Genomic DNA, 14,609 nt, shown 5'->3' on the forward strand with positions numbered 1-14,609 from the left:
GAGGGCAGGTTAGAGTCCTTGTTGCACACTTCATATGTGAGTCTTAAAGGACAGGGGCACAATGGAACAGGGTTAAGTACAGTGTAAGAGGAAACATAAAAGTGATTAAAGTGAGAGTGAGTGTGGGATTCTTCCACTTGTCTTACTTACTGGTTGTTGCACAGGAGATGCCAGATAGAGATTGACTACTGACTACTGCTCCACCACCAACTGGTGTCTTAGTAGATAGGAAGTATATCACAAAGATAAGATTCTTCTACTTGGGATTCTTCCACTTGACTTACGGCTTATATGTGTTTTTCAAAATTTGGTTAGAATAACATGAATGATTCTAAGTGAGACAATCATAAAATTCCGTGACAAATTTCCATTTGAGCATTTTTCCTCTCTCTCTTTTTTCTTCTATTTTTCTCTTTCACTCTACCATTCATTTTATCACACAACCTCTTACAAAAATAAATAGTGATCATAAGAAAGTTCAAACATGAACAAACTAACACACTTTTTAGTTAATATGAGAATAAGAATGACAAGTGACGACTACATGGAGACAGATACACAAGCTTTTAATTCAGCATGGCACATTAGAAACCTCTTGAGCATTTTAGGAAAGTTAAAACTGTGTTGACCAGTACAGAGTGCAGAGTGCAGGCAAGACATGAGAGCAAAATTGGTGGAATTTTGACAAATATACAAGCAGCATATCATACAATTTGCTACTGTGTTGACCAACATGAGAGTGCAGGCAAGACAGGAGAGCAAAATTGGTGGAATTTTAACAAACATACAAGCTGCCTATCATACATCTAGCTACTGTGCACTGCAAAGAAACAATTAGCAAAAGCAACCGTGTTTAAGCCATAATTCACAGGATAATGTAGTAACTTAACTATATTTGTTCATGATAGTTAGAAATAAAACAACATGAAAGCAAAACTAAGAGAAACATTATACCTCATGTTACTGCCGATTTTCCACGAAGTAGCCTATGGTGGTAATTCATATTTCCAATACAGACTTCTACCATTTACTACCTTTGTTCAATGTAGATGATAGAATTTACTGACAAATGTATCATCATCACACTTATGATATGCTTGGCAGCCACTACACATATCTGCAAATAATCATTTCCATTAACAGCCATTGTGTGAACATGAATTTGTTTAGACAGAAGTGAAAAGAATTCACAAAGATGCAGGTATTTGATTCAAATAAGCAATGCAATACTATCATCGAGTGAAAAGATTAATATGCTAAGGAGATGTTTTGCGTAGACTTGGGAAATCAGACTTACTCACAATATTGGAATTTTGCTGACATTACAAGTCTCTCAAGGAATTGACTTGTGACACTTCATATAACATATTACCCAAGTTTTTACAGCCTGCATATATACACACTTATCACAACAACCCACAAACACACTACCTGTTAGTATCTAATAGTAAAGTATGAGAATTGAGTCTTACATTAGAAGTACGAGATAGTGGTGTGAGATTTATTAAACTCGGATTCCTCAATTAGAATGCCTAACTTTTATATTCAGATTCTTCCAAGATTTTTATGAATTGACATCAAAACTTTTGGTCATGTCTCTTGGCTTCAAATTATAAGCAGCACGGGACAGTAACATGATTATTGTTAAAATAATAGACGTCTGAATGCAACAACGTAATCGTATTATGGTGCTTAAACAATTCTTAAGCTATAACCTGACACAATCTTTATTTAAAGAAAGAATTAAATAAAGTGAAATCCATAAATGCATAATCTAATAACATCTATCTAGTTGATCCCTCATTGTTTTTGTGGTTGAACTTGTTCTTATATTCAAGGATCTGTTGTGCAATAAGATCCAACTCATTCTGGGGATGGCCACTATTAAAATTTCTATATTCATCCATTTGAGGAGATGAACTATGTAAGTTGAGCTACTGCATCTGCATATGTTGTGCTCGTTGCATTTCATGTGGCTGCACTGCAAAATCTGGAGGAGTTGGAACCCAATTATCTTGATCAATAAGGGAAGTATGTGGTGCAAGATTTGCAGGTGATGGAACCCAGTTATGTTGATCAATATGAGGAGTAGGTGGCTGCACTGCAAAATTTGGAGGAGGTGGAACCCAAGTATATTGATCAATATGGGCAGTACATGATTGCACTGCAAGATTTGAAGGAGGTGAAACCCAATTATTTTGATCAACATGAGGGATACGTGGTGGCACTGCAAAATTTGGAGCACAAGGAGGAATCCAATTATGTTGATCAGTAACGGTAGAATGTGACTGCACCATAAGATTTGAAGTTGATGGAACCCAATTACTGCCGAGAGTATGTGGCTGCACTATAAAATTTGAAGTTGGTGGAACCCAATTATGTTGATCAATGCGGATTATATCAATGTCTTCTAAAATTGTGTCGTGGATGCTTCTTCTCTTTCTCTCTTTCATAGGGCTATTCTTTCGTTTGACGTAATTTTGAGCATGACTGGCAACTTGAGATGCGGTTTTTGATGGAACATATTTATCTGAAATCTGTTTCCAACCTTTCTCTTTCTTTATCTCAAGCCCAAAGAGAAATGACTTGTGTTCTTCTATTGTCCAATGTTCGTATTTCTTGTGATGAACTGAATGGGATGAGTCACCGGACAAAATGACATGACTAGGGTCCATATTATGCTGCAGCAAGTGGTGTGGGTGGCTGCTCGACAATGTCTCCTCAGATGGCTTGGTAGGATCCTGAGAGGCAAGAACCATCTGAGGAGCAGGATCCAGAGCAGTGGCAGAAGTATGAACCCTGTTAGGTGCAGGTGCAGGAGGAGGAACAGGAAGAGGGGCAGGAGCATCAAGAACCTCATGGGCAGGAAGAATCTCATCATCCGCTGGAGGAGAAGAATCCTCATTGGCGGGAAGAATCTCATCAGCTGGAGGGGAAGAATCTTGAGTGGCAAAATTGTTAAATAAGTCATCAAAGACTGGCCAATCATTCTCCTTCAGCAACTCTAGTATCTCCTCCTCGTCAAAGTAATAATCAGACATTGTTTTCTTTCTTTTTCCTCTCTGATTTCTATCAGTGATTACTGAATAATGAATTAGCTCTGTTTGTTTGCCTTATAGAGAGTAACAGATAGCATCGAAATTTTTCAAAATTACCGCCAAAAGTTAGTTAGTTACTTAAGGATTGACTGTGGTCATTTTAACCCTTATGATAGATTTGTTTGCCTTCGTTATTTTTTGAACTTGCGCGCCCAAATCATTATTAAAACAGGTTGAGAGACTTATCATCAAATTATCATACATAAAAGAGAGATATACCATAGCTGTATTATAGTGACCAGACTCACAAAATTCGGATGTATATATTAAACTATCAACACGGATATCCTTTTAAATACATCTTTTCAACTTGTTAATAGTGTACCAAAATATTGTTTAAATTCATTAAGTTTAATAATTTTGGAGCCAACTTAGAATAGAGAAATAAAAAAAGTAAAATTAGTAGCTTATTGGAAAAATTTTAAAATGCTCCTGTTCAGTATTAAAGACTCAAATTTATAACATAATATAATGCAATATAGATCCAAAGAATTAATATGCTTAGTTTGACCACCTTTTCAATTTATAATTTTATTTCAAAAATCTCTTAAAAATTTGAGAAAAAGTTGTCCGTGTGAATTTTTGTGATAAAAAATATTTAGATAATAAAGTCTTAGTAAATACACATTTTTAAAATAAATGAAAATTTGAATTTCATCTTTATATATTTTGTCTAAGGTAAATTTCGGTAAAAAAAAATAAATTATGGCAGTGCAAGTTGACTTTGAGTCAGCATGCAAATATGTTAGATTTGTGTGTCATTGTATGAATCCATTTACTGCTGAGCACCACATTTACATTGTTGCAAACAAGACAAATAAATTTTCTATAGGATTATTGATGAAGTTCAATTATTAAAGTGTAGATATTTTATCTTAGGATTTACTTAAACTCACATTATAGTTAACTTATTTTAGGATTTATATAAAGAGAAATAGATAGCACCCATTTTTACAAAATTGCCAGCAAATTGACAATAGTTACGTAAAGATATAAACAAATTTTAATTTATAAATACTTATTAAAAGAGTTTGAGTGAGTTAGAATAGCCGAAATAAAAAAAATTGGGATGTGTATGCATTAAGCTATCAAGAGTAAAATCAATACGGATATATTATTAACTAAATTTGCATTTCGTTTTATTTATTTTTTATCTTTTTAAATTGAAATCAACTGAATTTTATTTACCATTATAAATAGACATTTTTAATTTTTTGATAGTGTACTAAAATTTAAATTTAAATAAATCTAATAAGGTTACTAGGTTTTTGAACAAATTGGAATATTGAGAAATAAATAAAGTAAACTTTTTAGCTTAATTCATGGTAAAAACAAAATGTTATTGTTCAATACTACAGACTCAACTTTATATAATATAACACTCATCCAAGGAATTTTTTTAATAAATTGACCCAAAGAGTTAACATGGTATCGTGATTTTTTAAATTTATAATTTTTTCATACTTTGAAACATCTAATAAATGATCAAATTAGTTTTGTATTGTTAAAAAATAAAAAAATTTGCATTGGATTCTTGGGATATTAAAAACTTTTGTTACGAGTGTTTGTCGTTCTTGGACTCACTTTTTTCTTTTGAATGAAAAGAGCAAAATACAACCAAAACACTATATTATCCATATCAAAAAAATATAAAAAAGCCATAAAAAATGAAAATAAAATCACAACGGAATTTCTATCTTTTAAACCATCTATCAGCAACCAGCTAGCAAAAAAATCATCAGGAGGCTAAAGAACAGTCCTATCCAACGGAGTGCCCTTAAAAAAGATAACATCATTTTCCAACCAAATTTCAAAACTTTTAGTTAAACCTAACCAACAAAATCTTTGCCAAAGTAGTGGGAGCCAAAAGCCTTGAATGATGCTTACATGATCAGAACTAGAGTCCTAATGTTTTTAGAATTTTACTAACAAGGTTATGTTCCTTTCTTATAGTATGTTGTTTCTTTTGTATTCTTAAAAAATAAAAAAATTACATTGGATTCTTGGGATATTAAAAACTTTTGTTAGGAGTGTTTGTCGTTCTTGGACTCACTTTTTTCTTTTGAATGGAAAAAGCGAAATACAACCAGAACAATATATTATCCATGTCAAAAATTAAAAAAAGCCATAAAAAATAAAAATAAGATCACATCCGAATTTCAATCTTTTAAACCATCTATCAGCAACTAGCTAGCAAAAAAAAATTATTGGGAGGCTGAAGAACCATCCTATCCAACTAAGTGCCCTTAAAAAAGATAACATGCTTTTCTAACCAAATTTCAAAACCTTTTACTTAAACCTAACCAGCACAATCTTTGGCAAAGTAGTGGGAGCCAAAAGCCTCCTTGAATGATACTTACATGATCAGAACTAGAGTCCTAATGTTTTTAGAATTTTAAGAATAAGGTTATGATCCTTTCTCATAGTTATTAATGAATAGTCTTAGTCGATACTTAAGAGATTGGATACAGTTTCTAGTATTATATATATATATATACACTTTTATTGATGTGGATGTTATGCCACCAACATTCAAAACCCAAATCTCAATGTAGCTCAACTTTGCTCCTCATATTCCTTCCTTTTTGTCGTTCCCACTACTAAATTAAAAGCTTCTTTATCTCTTCTTCACTTTCCTTAATCCATCACTCCACTTAGAATAAATAAATAAACATCATCAATCTTAATCTCTAGATACATATCTCCCTCGTTGTTTTAGTTTGAGTGAATCAAGTGTAACCGTTTTTTCTAGCAGCCTCAACTCATTCTTAATTCTCAAACAATGCTTGCCCTCCCACCTCCACCTCAACTCCTATCCACAGGGCAAACCAAGCAAATCTCTCCTGGCCAAATTGTCATATCAAAATAACCAATCAAACAACGTTCTAAAGAATCAGATGCACCAAATTATGTTACAACAAAGTCAATTAGGCCACAACCACCGATACCAAGGCAACCTCCATTTCAAAGGACAAATCCTATCATATGGTTTGATGCAGTGTTGTGCCTCATATTCATCCGCCTCATATTCATCATTATGCTCATACAACTCTGATCATTTTCCTAGGAATCAAGCCAAGGAACCCTTCCTTTGACATCCCCAATGCAAACATCAATGCAGTGTACTTTGACTCAACAAAGTAATGGTAACTTCAACCTCCTTGCAAACATCACCTATCCCAATAGGAACATTGATTTGAGGTTTGAGTTTTTTGACGTCGAGTTTTTCTTCTCAGACAGGGATCATATCAACACTCCATTCAGCCCTTTACTCAGGGGAGAAGGGAGGGCAGGTTGGAGTCCTTGTTGCATGTCAACGGAATTAAATGCCACAGCAAATTGTATGGGATTGCACATTCATTTGTAACAATTACTCTCTTAATTAGGATAATTAGCTGTAATTATATATGACAGTTTAGCTATTTATTGGGCTGAAAATCAGCTTGACAGGTTGTAAATAAAGTGTATTTATATGAGAAATCTCCATGAGGAGCAAGCAGTTTTTGGCCTAACCTTTTTTTAGTTTAAGATGGTATCAGCCTAGGTTTCGATCCAAGACCCTAGTCTGCACTTCTTTCCTTGTTCTTTCAGCCTCGTCCAAGTTTCAGTTCTCTCCAAGTTCTTGTTTTTTTTCTGTTTCTTGGTCATTTCTTTCCCAGTCCAGATTACCATCCCTTGTTCCATGTCTACCGAAAAGTATGATGTTCTCTTGGTTCACCTTAATGGCAAAAACTACTCAGCTTGGGCATTCCAATTCCAGATCTTTGTCACAGGAAAAGACTTATAGGGTCATGTTGACGGCAGCTCTCTCGTCCCTCACAAAGACATAGCTAAGGTTGAACACGCCAAATGGACAGTCAAAGATGCTCAAGTCATGGCCTGCATCCTAGACTCTGTCGATCCCAACATTGTGCTGAATCTTCGGCCTTACAAGATAGCAGCCACAATGTGGAATTACTTGAAGAAAGTCTACAGTCAGAACAATGAAGCTCGAAGGTTCCAGCTTGAACACGACATCGCTACCTTTAGACAGGATAGTCTCTCCATCTCTGATTTTTACTCTCAATTCATGAATCTTTGGGCTGAATACACTGATATAGTTTATGCGGACTTGCCTTTTGAAGGCCTCAGTTCAGTCCAAATGTGACACCCTCTACCCCTCACATATATACTAACAAAGGAATAAAAATTCAAATATTAATTAAAAGTATTTTTAAAACATTTTTAAATACAAGCCTTTCAAAGGGGTAAAAGGCTCACATTCACTTTCTTCTACATCATATTCAAACTTGTCCAAATAAATAATAAAGTCATCTCGGCTCAAACAAGGCCATCAAAGCTTCATACTATTAATATAGAACCTATATCCTAATGTCACATCCTATCAGAGTGTTGTGTTCCTGTGTCCTCTAGCATGAGGTTCTTAATAGTCATCAACCTATCCATCTGCTCCCCCGAACACAAAGTTCAAGATCATCACAGGATCCAAACACAAACAACAATCCGAGAGTGAGTTATTACATTCCTAACTACTAAAGAAAAACAAGACAACATATAGTAGCCAAATACAATTTACTTAGCATATCTCACATTATTTCATCACTTTGTCATTCAAAATTTACTTTTCAATCATCAATCACACCTTTCAATCATCAATCACAATACACAAGAATCACACACTCCGATCAAGACATAATAACACATCAATTTCATATTAAACAATTAGCAAGCGTATGCAACAGTTATGCTAAGACTCAAGCCTATATGCATTGTGGTACCATGTCAGTGAAAAACCTCGTCAGGCGCCTAGGAGTACATGACAAGACAAACCACACACTAGCAAGTCAAGTCACTCTCACTAGGTAATATCATAGGGAGACCAGTCAGGGTCACAGTGTTTTGCGAGAATGCTCCAACCATATGGGATCAACATAGGCTTAAAGGAGCACTCAAACCATGTGACCCCCAAGGCCAACACTCCGAAGAGTCTGTCAAGGCCTCTCCCTCCTGATTCAGATCCAACCCAGAAAACATTTTAGCACACAGACTCTATATATGAATTGTACAAAACACACGACTCCCCAATTGTTCTCAAAATAATTTTAACTCGTCGCCCTTTAAGGGTCTTATCATTAACTCGTCGCCTTTTTAGGGTCTTATCATTAACTCGTCGCCTTTTAAGGGTCTTATCATTAACTCGTCACCCTTAAAGGGACCTAACATTAAGTCGTCGCCCAAAAAGGGACTTAGCATCAACTCGTTACCCTAAACGGGACTTAGCATTAACTCGTCGCCCTAAAAGGGACTTAGCATTAACTCATCGCCCTTAAAGGGACTTATGGTCGTGTGATTGTACAATTCATAGTTCACAACTCAATGCACACAACACCTCAATGCACATATATATATCTCAATCATATACATACTCAATTTATCATATACACTTAATCCCAATCACAGTGGCATAATCTCAATTTAACATGTTATCACACCTCATGAATCATATACACTTTACCTATGAATTATGCAATATACACATTTACTCAATTGTTTTCAAAGTCATTTTAACCCGTCGGGTTCCCATAGTGGATCCCATCACAATACCCGTCGCCCTTAAAGGGTCTTATAATTGTGTGATTGCACAGCTCATGGCTCACAACTCAATACACACTCATCAATATACATTAATTTCACCATTTATCAGAGGTTCAATTTATCACATACTCGAAATTTGAATCACCATTTCATAATCTCAATATAATAATCTATACAAAAGGTTTGTCACAACATGGGCAATAAAACCCTTCAAATAATTTCACACAATTATATCAAAATCATGGGTCAAGATGCAAAAACATCAAGAGCACTCAAGTTTATTAATTAATTCTCATCAGAACATCAATTGGTACGTAGAACACAACAATATTGTATTTATAATCATAAAGGAAAAATTATAATTCAATAAACATCCCAAAATAAAATCAAATTTAGTTATCTAAGGATCCCTACACATGTTCATTCTAACCCCCAATTGCGATAAACTCATCCTTTACCTCTAAGCGGACTCACGTGTCTTCCGACAGCGACGACGACATCTCTAGCGGTTTCCTGAGATTCCTCCAGTTTTTCCTCCGACTGCTCTGATAGAGTTCTCAAACGTCAGAGAGGCGGAGAACGGATTGAAGCCTCCACTTGTACTGTCTTCATGCAATTCATTTTTCTCCCTCCACAAATATTATATCGTAAATCCCAATGGTGAAAGTGTGCAAATTGAATTTCAAACAACATATCCAAATTTGACTACAATCCAATGGTTAAGGAATTTGGGATCGTAGTTTTACCAAGACAGTTTTGGGTTTCTGCGGGAAAATAAAAGGCTACAATGTGAAGGGTTTTCCGAGACAAACTTTATTTTATTTTCTATCAAACAAATAAATAAAATACCCTTTTTATTTTCTCTCAAACCATTATTTTATTATCACTATTTTTCTTTATTTATTTAATTATAAAACATCATTATTCTCTAAAATTTTATTTACGAAAAAAATGGGATGCTACACCAAACAGTTCATGAAACTACTAAACCCGATCAATTTCTTCTGAAATTGAGATATGATTTTGAAGGTATTCGGTCCAACCTCACGCATAGAAATCCTGTAGCATCATTGGATGCATGTTTCAATGCTCTGTTGCGTGAAGAACAGTGCCTCCTTACACAGTCCATCATTGAAGATCACAAATCCACTATTGTTCCAGTGGCATATGTGGCCCGAGGAAAACCAAGAAGCCATGACATGCGTACTGTTCAATGTTTCTGTTGCAAGCAATTTGGACATTATGCTTCTAACTATCCGAACAAATTCTGCAACTACTAAAAAAAGGATGGACATATTATTAAAGAATGCCCCATAAGGCCACCCAAGCAAAATCTCACAGCTTTTACAGTCTCAATTGATTCATCTGTTCCTAATAATTCAGCCAATCCAGCACCTGTTCGGCAACAAGCTCCTGATCCTGCTCCGACTATGACCCCTAAAATTGTTCAACAAATGATCATTTCTGCATTCTCTACTTTAGGATTCTCAGGTAAATCCTCTTCCCCTTGGTATTTTGATTTGGGGACTTCCAACCACATGACCAACAATGCTTAATTTCTTACTAATATAAAAAAATATCTTGGAGACCTCAAGATACACACCGCTGATGGAAATCCTTTGCCTATCACAACCACTGGTGATATTTCTCCATCTCTAACCAATGTTTTTGTTTCTCCTGGTCTCACTAGTAATCTCATTTCAGCTGGTCAATTAGTTGATAATGATTGTCAAGTACAATTCTCACAGTCTAGTTGTCTTGTGCAGGATCAACACTTAGGAAAGATAATCGTGAAGGGGCCTAAAGTTGGACGCCTTTTCCCAATCCATTTCTCATTGCCTTCCAGTCTTTCTTTGCCTTTAGTTTCTTGTAATTCTGCTATTGTTGATTACCAAGTGTGGCATAAGCGTCTTGGAGATCCAAATGCAAATGTACTTCATGACTTGCTCAAATCTAATTATCTTGGAAATAAACACAATTCATCTCTTAATGTTGTTCATTTTAATTGTAGTCCTTGTAAACTTGGTAAAAGTAAAATTCTGTCTTTTCCAACACATCAGTCTAATGTAACACAACCTTTTGACATCATCCACAGTGATGTTTGGGGGATGGCACCGATTATATCTCATGCTCATTATAAATATTTCGTAACTTTTATTGATGATTATAGTCGCTTCACTTGGGTCTATTTTCTGCGATCAAAAGATGAAGTCTTTTCCACTTTCAAAATTTTCCATGTTTTTGTTCATACCCAATTTCATCAAAAATAAAAATATTTCACTCTGATAATGGGGGAGAATACATGTCACACTCATTTCAGGACTTTTTGCAATCCAATGGCATTGTATCCCAAAGGTCATGCCCCTCAACTCCACAACAAAATGGGGTAGCGGAAAGAAAAAATTGCCATTTGCTTGATGTTGTCCGCACCCTTTTGCTAGAGTCTCATGTGTCATCACGTTTTTAGTGTGAAGCCCTTTCCACTGCAGTTCATCTTATCAACCGATTGCCATCTCCATCAATAGGTAATGAATCCCCTTTCAATCGGTTATATGGTCACCCACCCAATTACTCCAATCTTCGTATCTTTGGTTGTGTGTGTTATGTCCATCTTCCTCCAAGAGAACACACGAAGCTCACTGCATAATCTGTTGAATGTGCCTTTCTTGGATATTTTCCTCATCAAAAGGGCTTTCTATGTTATGATCCTACCATCCGTAGGATTCGAGTATCTAGAAATGTCATTTTCCAAGAAAATGTATACTTTTTTGCATCACATCCTGACCTTACCTCTCCTCCAATTTTTGTTTTGCCATTGTTTTCTAACTCTCATGCAGGAGAACCATCTCCTAAACCTCTCTTGACCTACAGCAGACGTAGCACTACAAATGAAAATCAACAGACAGAACCTCAAGGGCCCCCTCGAGATAATTCCTTAGCTGCTGATCCAGTAGAAGAACCAGAACCAGCTCATCCAAGACGCAGCTCACGCATTATTAAGCCCCCAGACAGGTATATCCATTCCATGACAGCCTTATTATCCTCTATTCCCATACCTTCCTCTTATAGCCAGGCCATGAAGAATGCTTGTTGGCAGAAAGCTATTGAAATTGAACTTCTAGCATTGGAAGAAAATCAAACATGGGATATAGTCCCGTGTCCTACATCTGTTAAGCCTTTAAGTAGCAAGTTTGTGTTCTCTTTAAGTCTGCATGCAAATGGATCCATAGATCGTTACAAAGCTTGTTTAGTTGTGCTTGGAAATAAGCAACCATATGGACTGGACTATGATGAGACTTTTGCACCGGTCACCAAGATGACAACTGTGCGCACTATTCTTGCTCTTGCTGCCTCACAATCTTTGCCACTACATCAAATGGATGTCAAAAATGCATTCCTGCACGGTGACTTTCAAGAGGAAGTTTACATCAAGCTTCTTAGTGGTATGTCTACCCCTTCATCTAATACTGTTTGCAAACTGAAACGCTCTTTATATGGATTAAAACAGGCACCAAGAGTATGGTTTGAAAAGTTTCGCTCGACACTACTTGTTTTTTAATTCACTCAAAGTCAGTATGATCCCTCTCTTTTCCTACAAAGGACTCCTAAAGGCATCGTGGTGCTTCTCGTTTATGTGAATGACATTGTGGTCACTGGTTCAGATCAAGATGTTGTTTCTAGAATCAAAAATCAGTTGCATTCAACCTTTCAGATGAAAGACTTAGGCCATCTCACTTATTTCTTGGGTTTAGAGGTGCATTATCATCACCAAGGCATTTCTCTATGTCAACACAAGTATATTCAAGACTTGGTCCAACTAGCTGGACTCCCAAATGCCACCCCTGTTGACACTCCCATGGAAGTTAATGTTAAATATCAGAGAGATGAAAGTGAACTTCTTGATGATCCCACTCACTATCGCAAGCTCATGGGAAGTCTCATCTATTTAACTATCACTTGCCCAAATATTTCTTTTGTTGTCCACACTGTGAGTAAGTTCATGCAATCTCCGAGGGATTTGCATCTTTCAGCAGTAAAACGGATCATTGGATACCTCCTTGGCACCCCAAAGCATGGTCTGTTTTTTCCTACTGATTCCTCCGAACAACTCCAAGCATACAATGATGCTGATTGGGCTGGTTGTCCAGACACAAGAAAATCTACTATTGATTGGTGTATGTTCCTAGGGAATGCTCCTATTTCATGGAAATGTAAGAAACAAGATTCAGTCTCAAAGTCCTCCACTAAAGCAGAATATCACGCGATGTTTGCCGCTTATTCCGAAATAATATGGCTGCGTGGTCTCCTCACAGCGCTTGGATTCTCTCAAGCACAACCAACTCCGCTGCATGCTGACAACACCAGAGCCATATAGATTGCAGCAAATCAAGTTTACCATGAATGGACTAAACATATTGAGGTTGACTGTCACTCTATTCGCGATGCCTATGATCGAAAAGTCACCAGTCTACCACACATCTCAACTTCCATTCAAATAGCTGACATTTTCACAAAAACATTGACACGTCAACGACACAATTTTCTACTTGGCAAATTGATGCTGGTCAATTTCCGGGCATCAATTTGAGGGGGGATGTCAACGAAATTACATGCCACAACAAATTGTATGGGATTGCACATTTATTTGTAACAATTACTCTCTTAATTAGCATAATTAGCTGTAATTGTATATACGGTGATCCCATTTTTCGTAAGCCAATTTAAAAAGAATTTTTATTTTTTTAAAATAAATAGAGTTTTAGAAAAATGATCAAGTTTTTATAAACAAATAAATAATGAGAAATAACGATTTGAAGGAAAAAAAAAAAGACATTTGATTTATTCATTTGATAGGGAATAAAATAGAGTTTATTTTTTTATAAAATAATAAAAATAAATAAATAGAGTAAATAATAGATCGTGAATACCCTTAGCTATAAATAGTAACATGCTAGGTCAGTTTTTAGACTGACTCCTCAGTCTCCTCTGCCTCTCAATTTCGTTTTTTTTTCTCTTCTTTTCCCAAAACCCTTTCTTTTTCCCGCAGTCCATCAAACTTGTCTTATAAAAATGACCATCTCGGACTCATTACCCGTTGGATCGTCGTGAAATTTAAGCACCACGTTCACAACCCAATTCCGAGCATTCTCACCGTTGGGAATTTTAATATCATGTTTGAGCTGAGAGAAATACCTTTCTTCTCACCGTTGGGAATTTTGATATCATGTTTGAGCTGAGAGAAATATCTTTCGCATTGTAGCCTTTTTCTTTCCCGTAGAAACCCAGAGCTGTCTTGATAAAACTACGATCCTGATTTCGTTAACCTTTGGATTGTAGTAAAATTTGGGTATGTTGTTCGAAATTTAATTTCGCACGCTTTCACCGTTGGGATTTGCGTGATAATGTTTGTGGAGGAAGAAAAAGGAATCTTATGAAAATAATACAAATTGAGGCTTCAATCCCTTCTCCGTCTCTCCAACGTTTGGGAACTCTATCGGAACAATCGAAGGAAAAACCTGGAGGAATCTCAAGGAACCGCTAGAGATGTTGCTATCACTGGCTGAAGACACGTGAGCCCGCTTAGAGGTAAGGGATGAGTTATTCACAATTGGGAATTAGCGAGAACGTGTGTAGGGATCCTTAGAGATATCAACTAGAATAGGTTTTGGGGTGTTTTTGCAATTTATATTTTATTCTTATAATTATTACAGTGAATTATATATGTTTGACAGACCAATTGTTGTGAAATTGATATGCTATTGTGTTGAGCGTGAACCTTATAAATCGAGTTTTTTTTTTAATTAATATGAATTGATGAAATAAAGTAAGGAGAAATTTAGAGAGAGATATTGATTTTGTATTTTCCCTTTTTCTTGCTTTTTAGTTTTTTATATATAATTTAAAAAATTAATATCA

General features: G+C 35.8%; 1 protein-coding gene across 1 annotated transcript; it reads right to left on the minus strand.

Moving 5' to 3' along the window:
* Positions 1-1,934: 1,934 nt before the first annotated feature.
* Positions 1,935-3,041, minus strand: LOC102670504 (myb-like protein J). Its single transcript, XM_006601601.1, has one exon. The coding sequence runs from the start codon at positions 3,039-3,041 to the stop codon at positions 1,935-1,937; it is 1,107 nt and encodes a 368-aa protein (XP_006601664.1).
* Between the last annotated feature and the right edge of the window lie 11,568 nt (positions 3,042-14,609).

The sequence above is a fragment of the Glycine max genome, chromosome 17, assembly GCF_000004515.6.
Source record: "Glycine max cultivar Williams 82 chromosome 17, Glycine_max_v4.0, whole genome shotgun sequence".
In the NCBI taxonomy this organism is placed as follows: Eukaryota; Viridiplantae; Streptophyta; class Magnoliopsida; order Fabales; family Fabaceae; genus Glycine; species Glycine max.

What these genes read in the sequence shown, in the direction of transcription:
- LOC102670504 (XM_006601601.1), bottom strand. Translation starts at nt 3,041, where the DNA reads ATGTCTGATTATTACTTTGACGAGGAGGAGATACTAGAGTTGCTGAAG.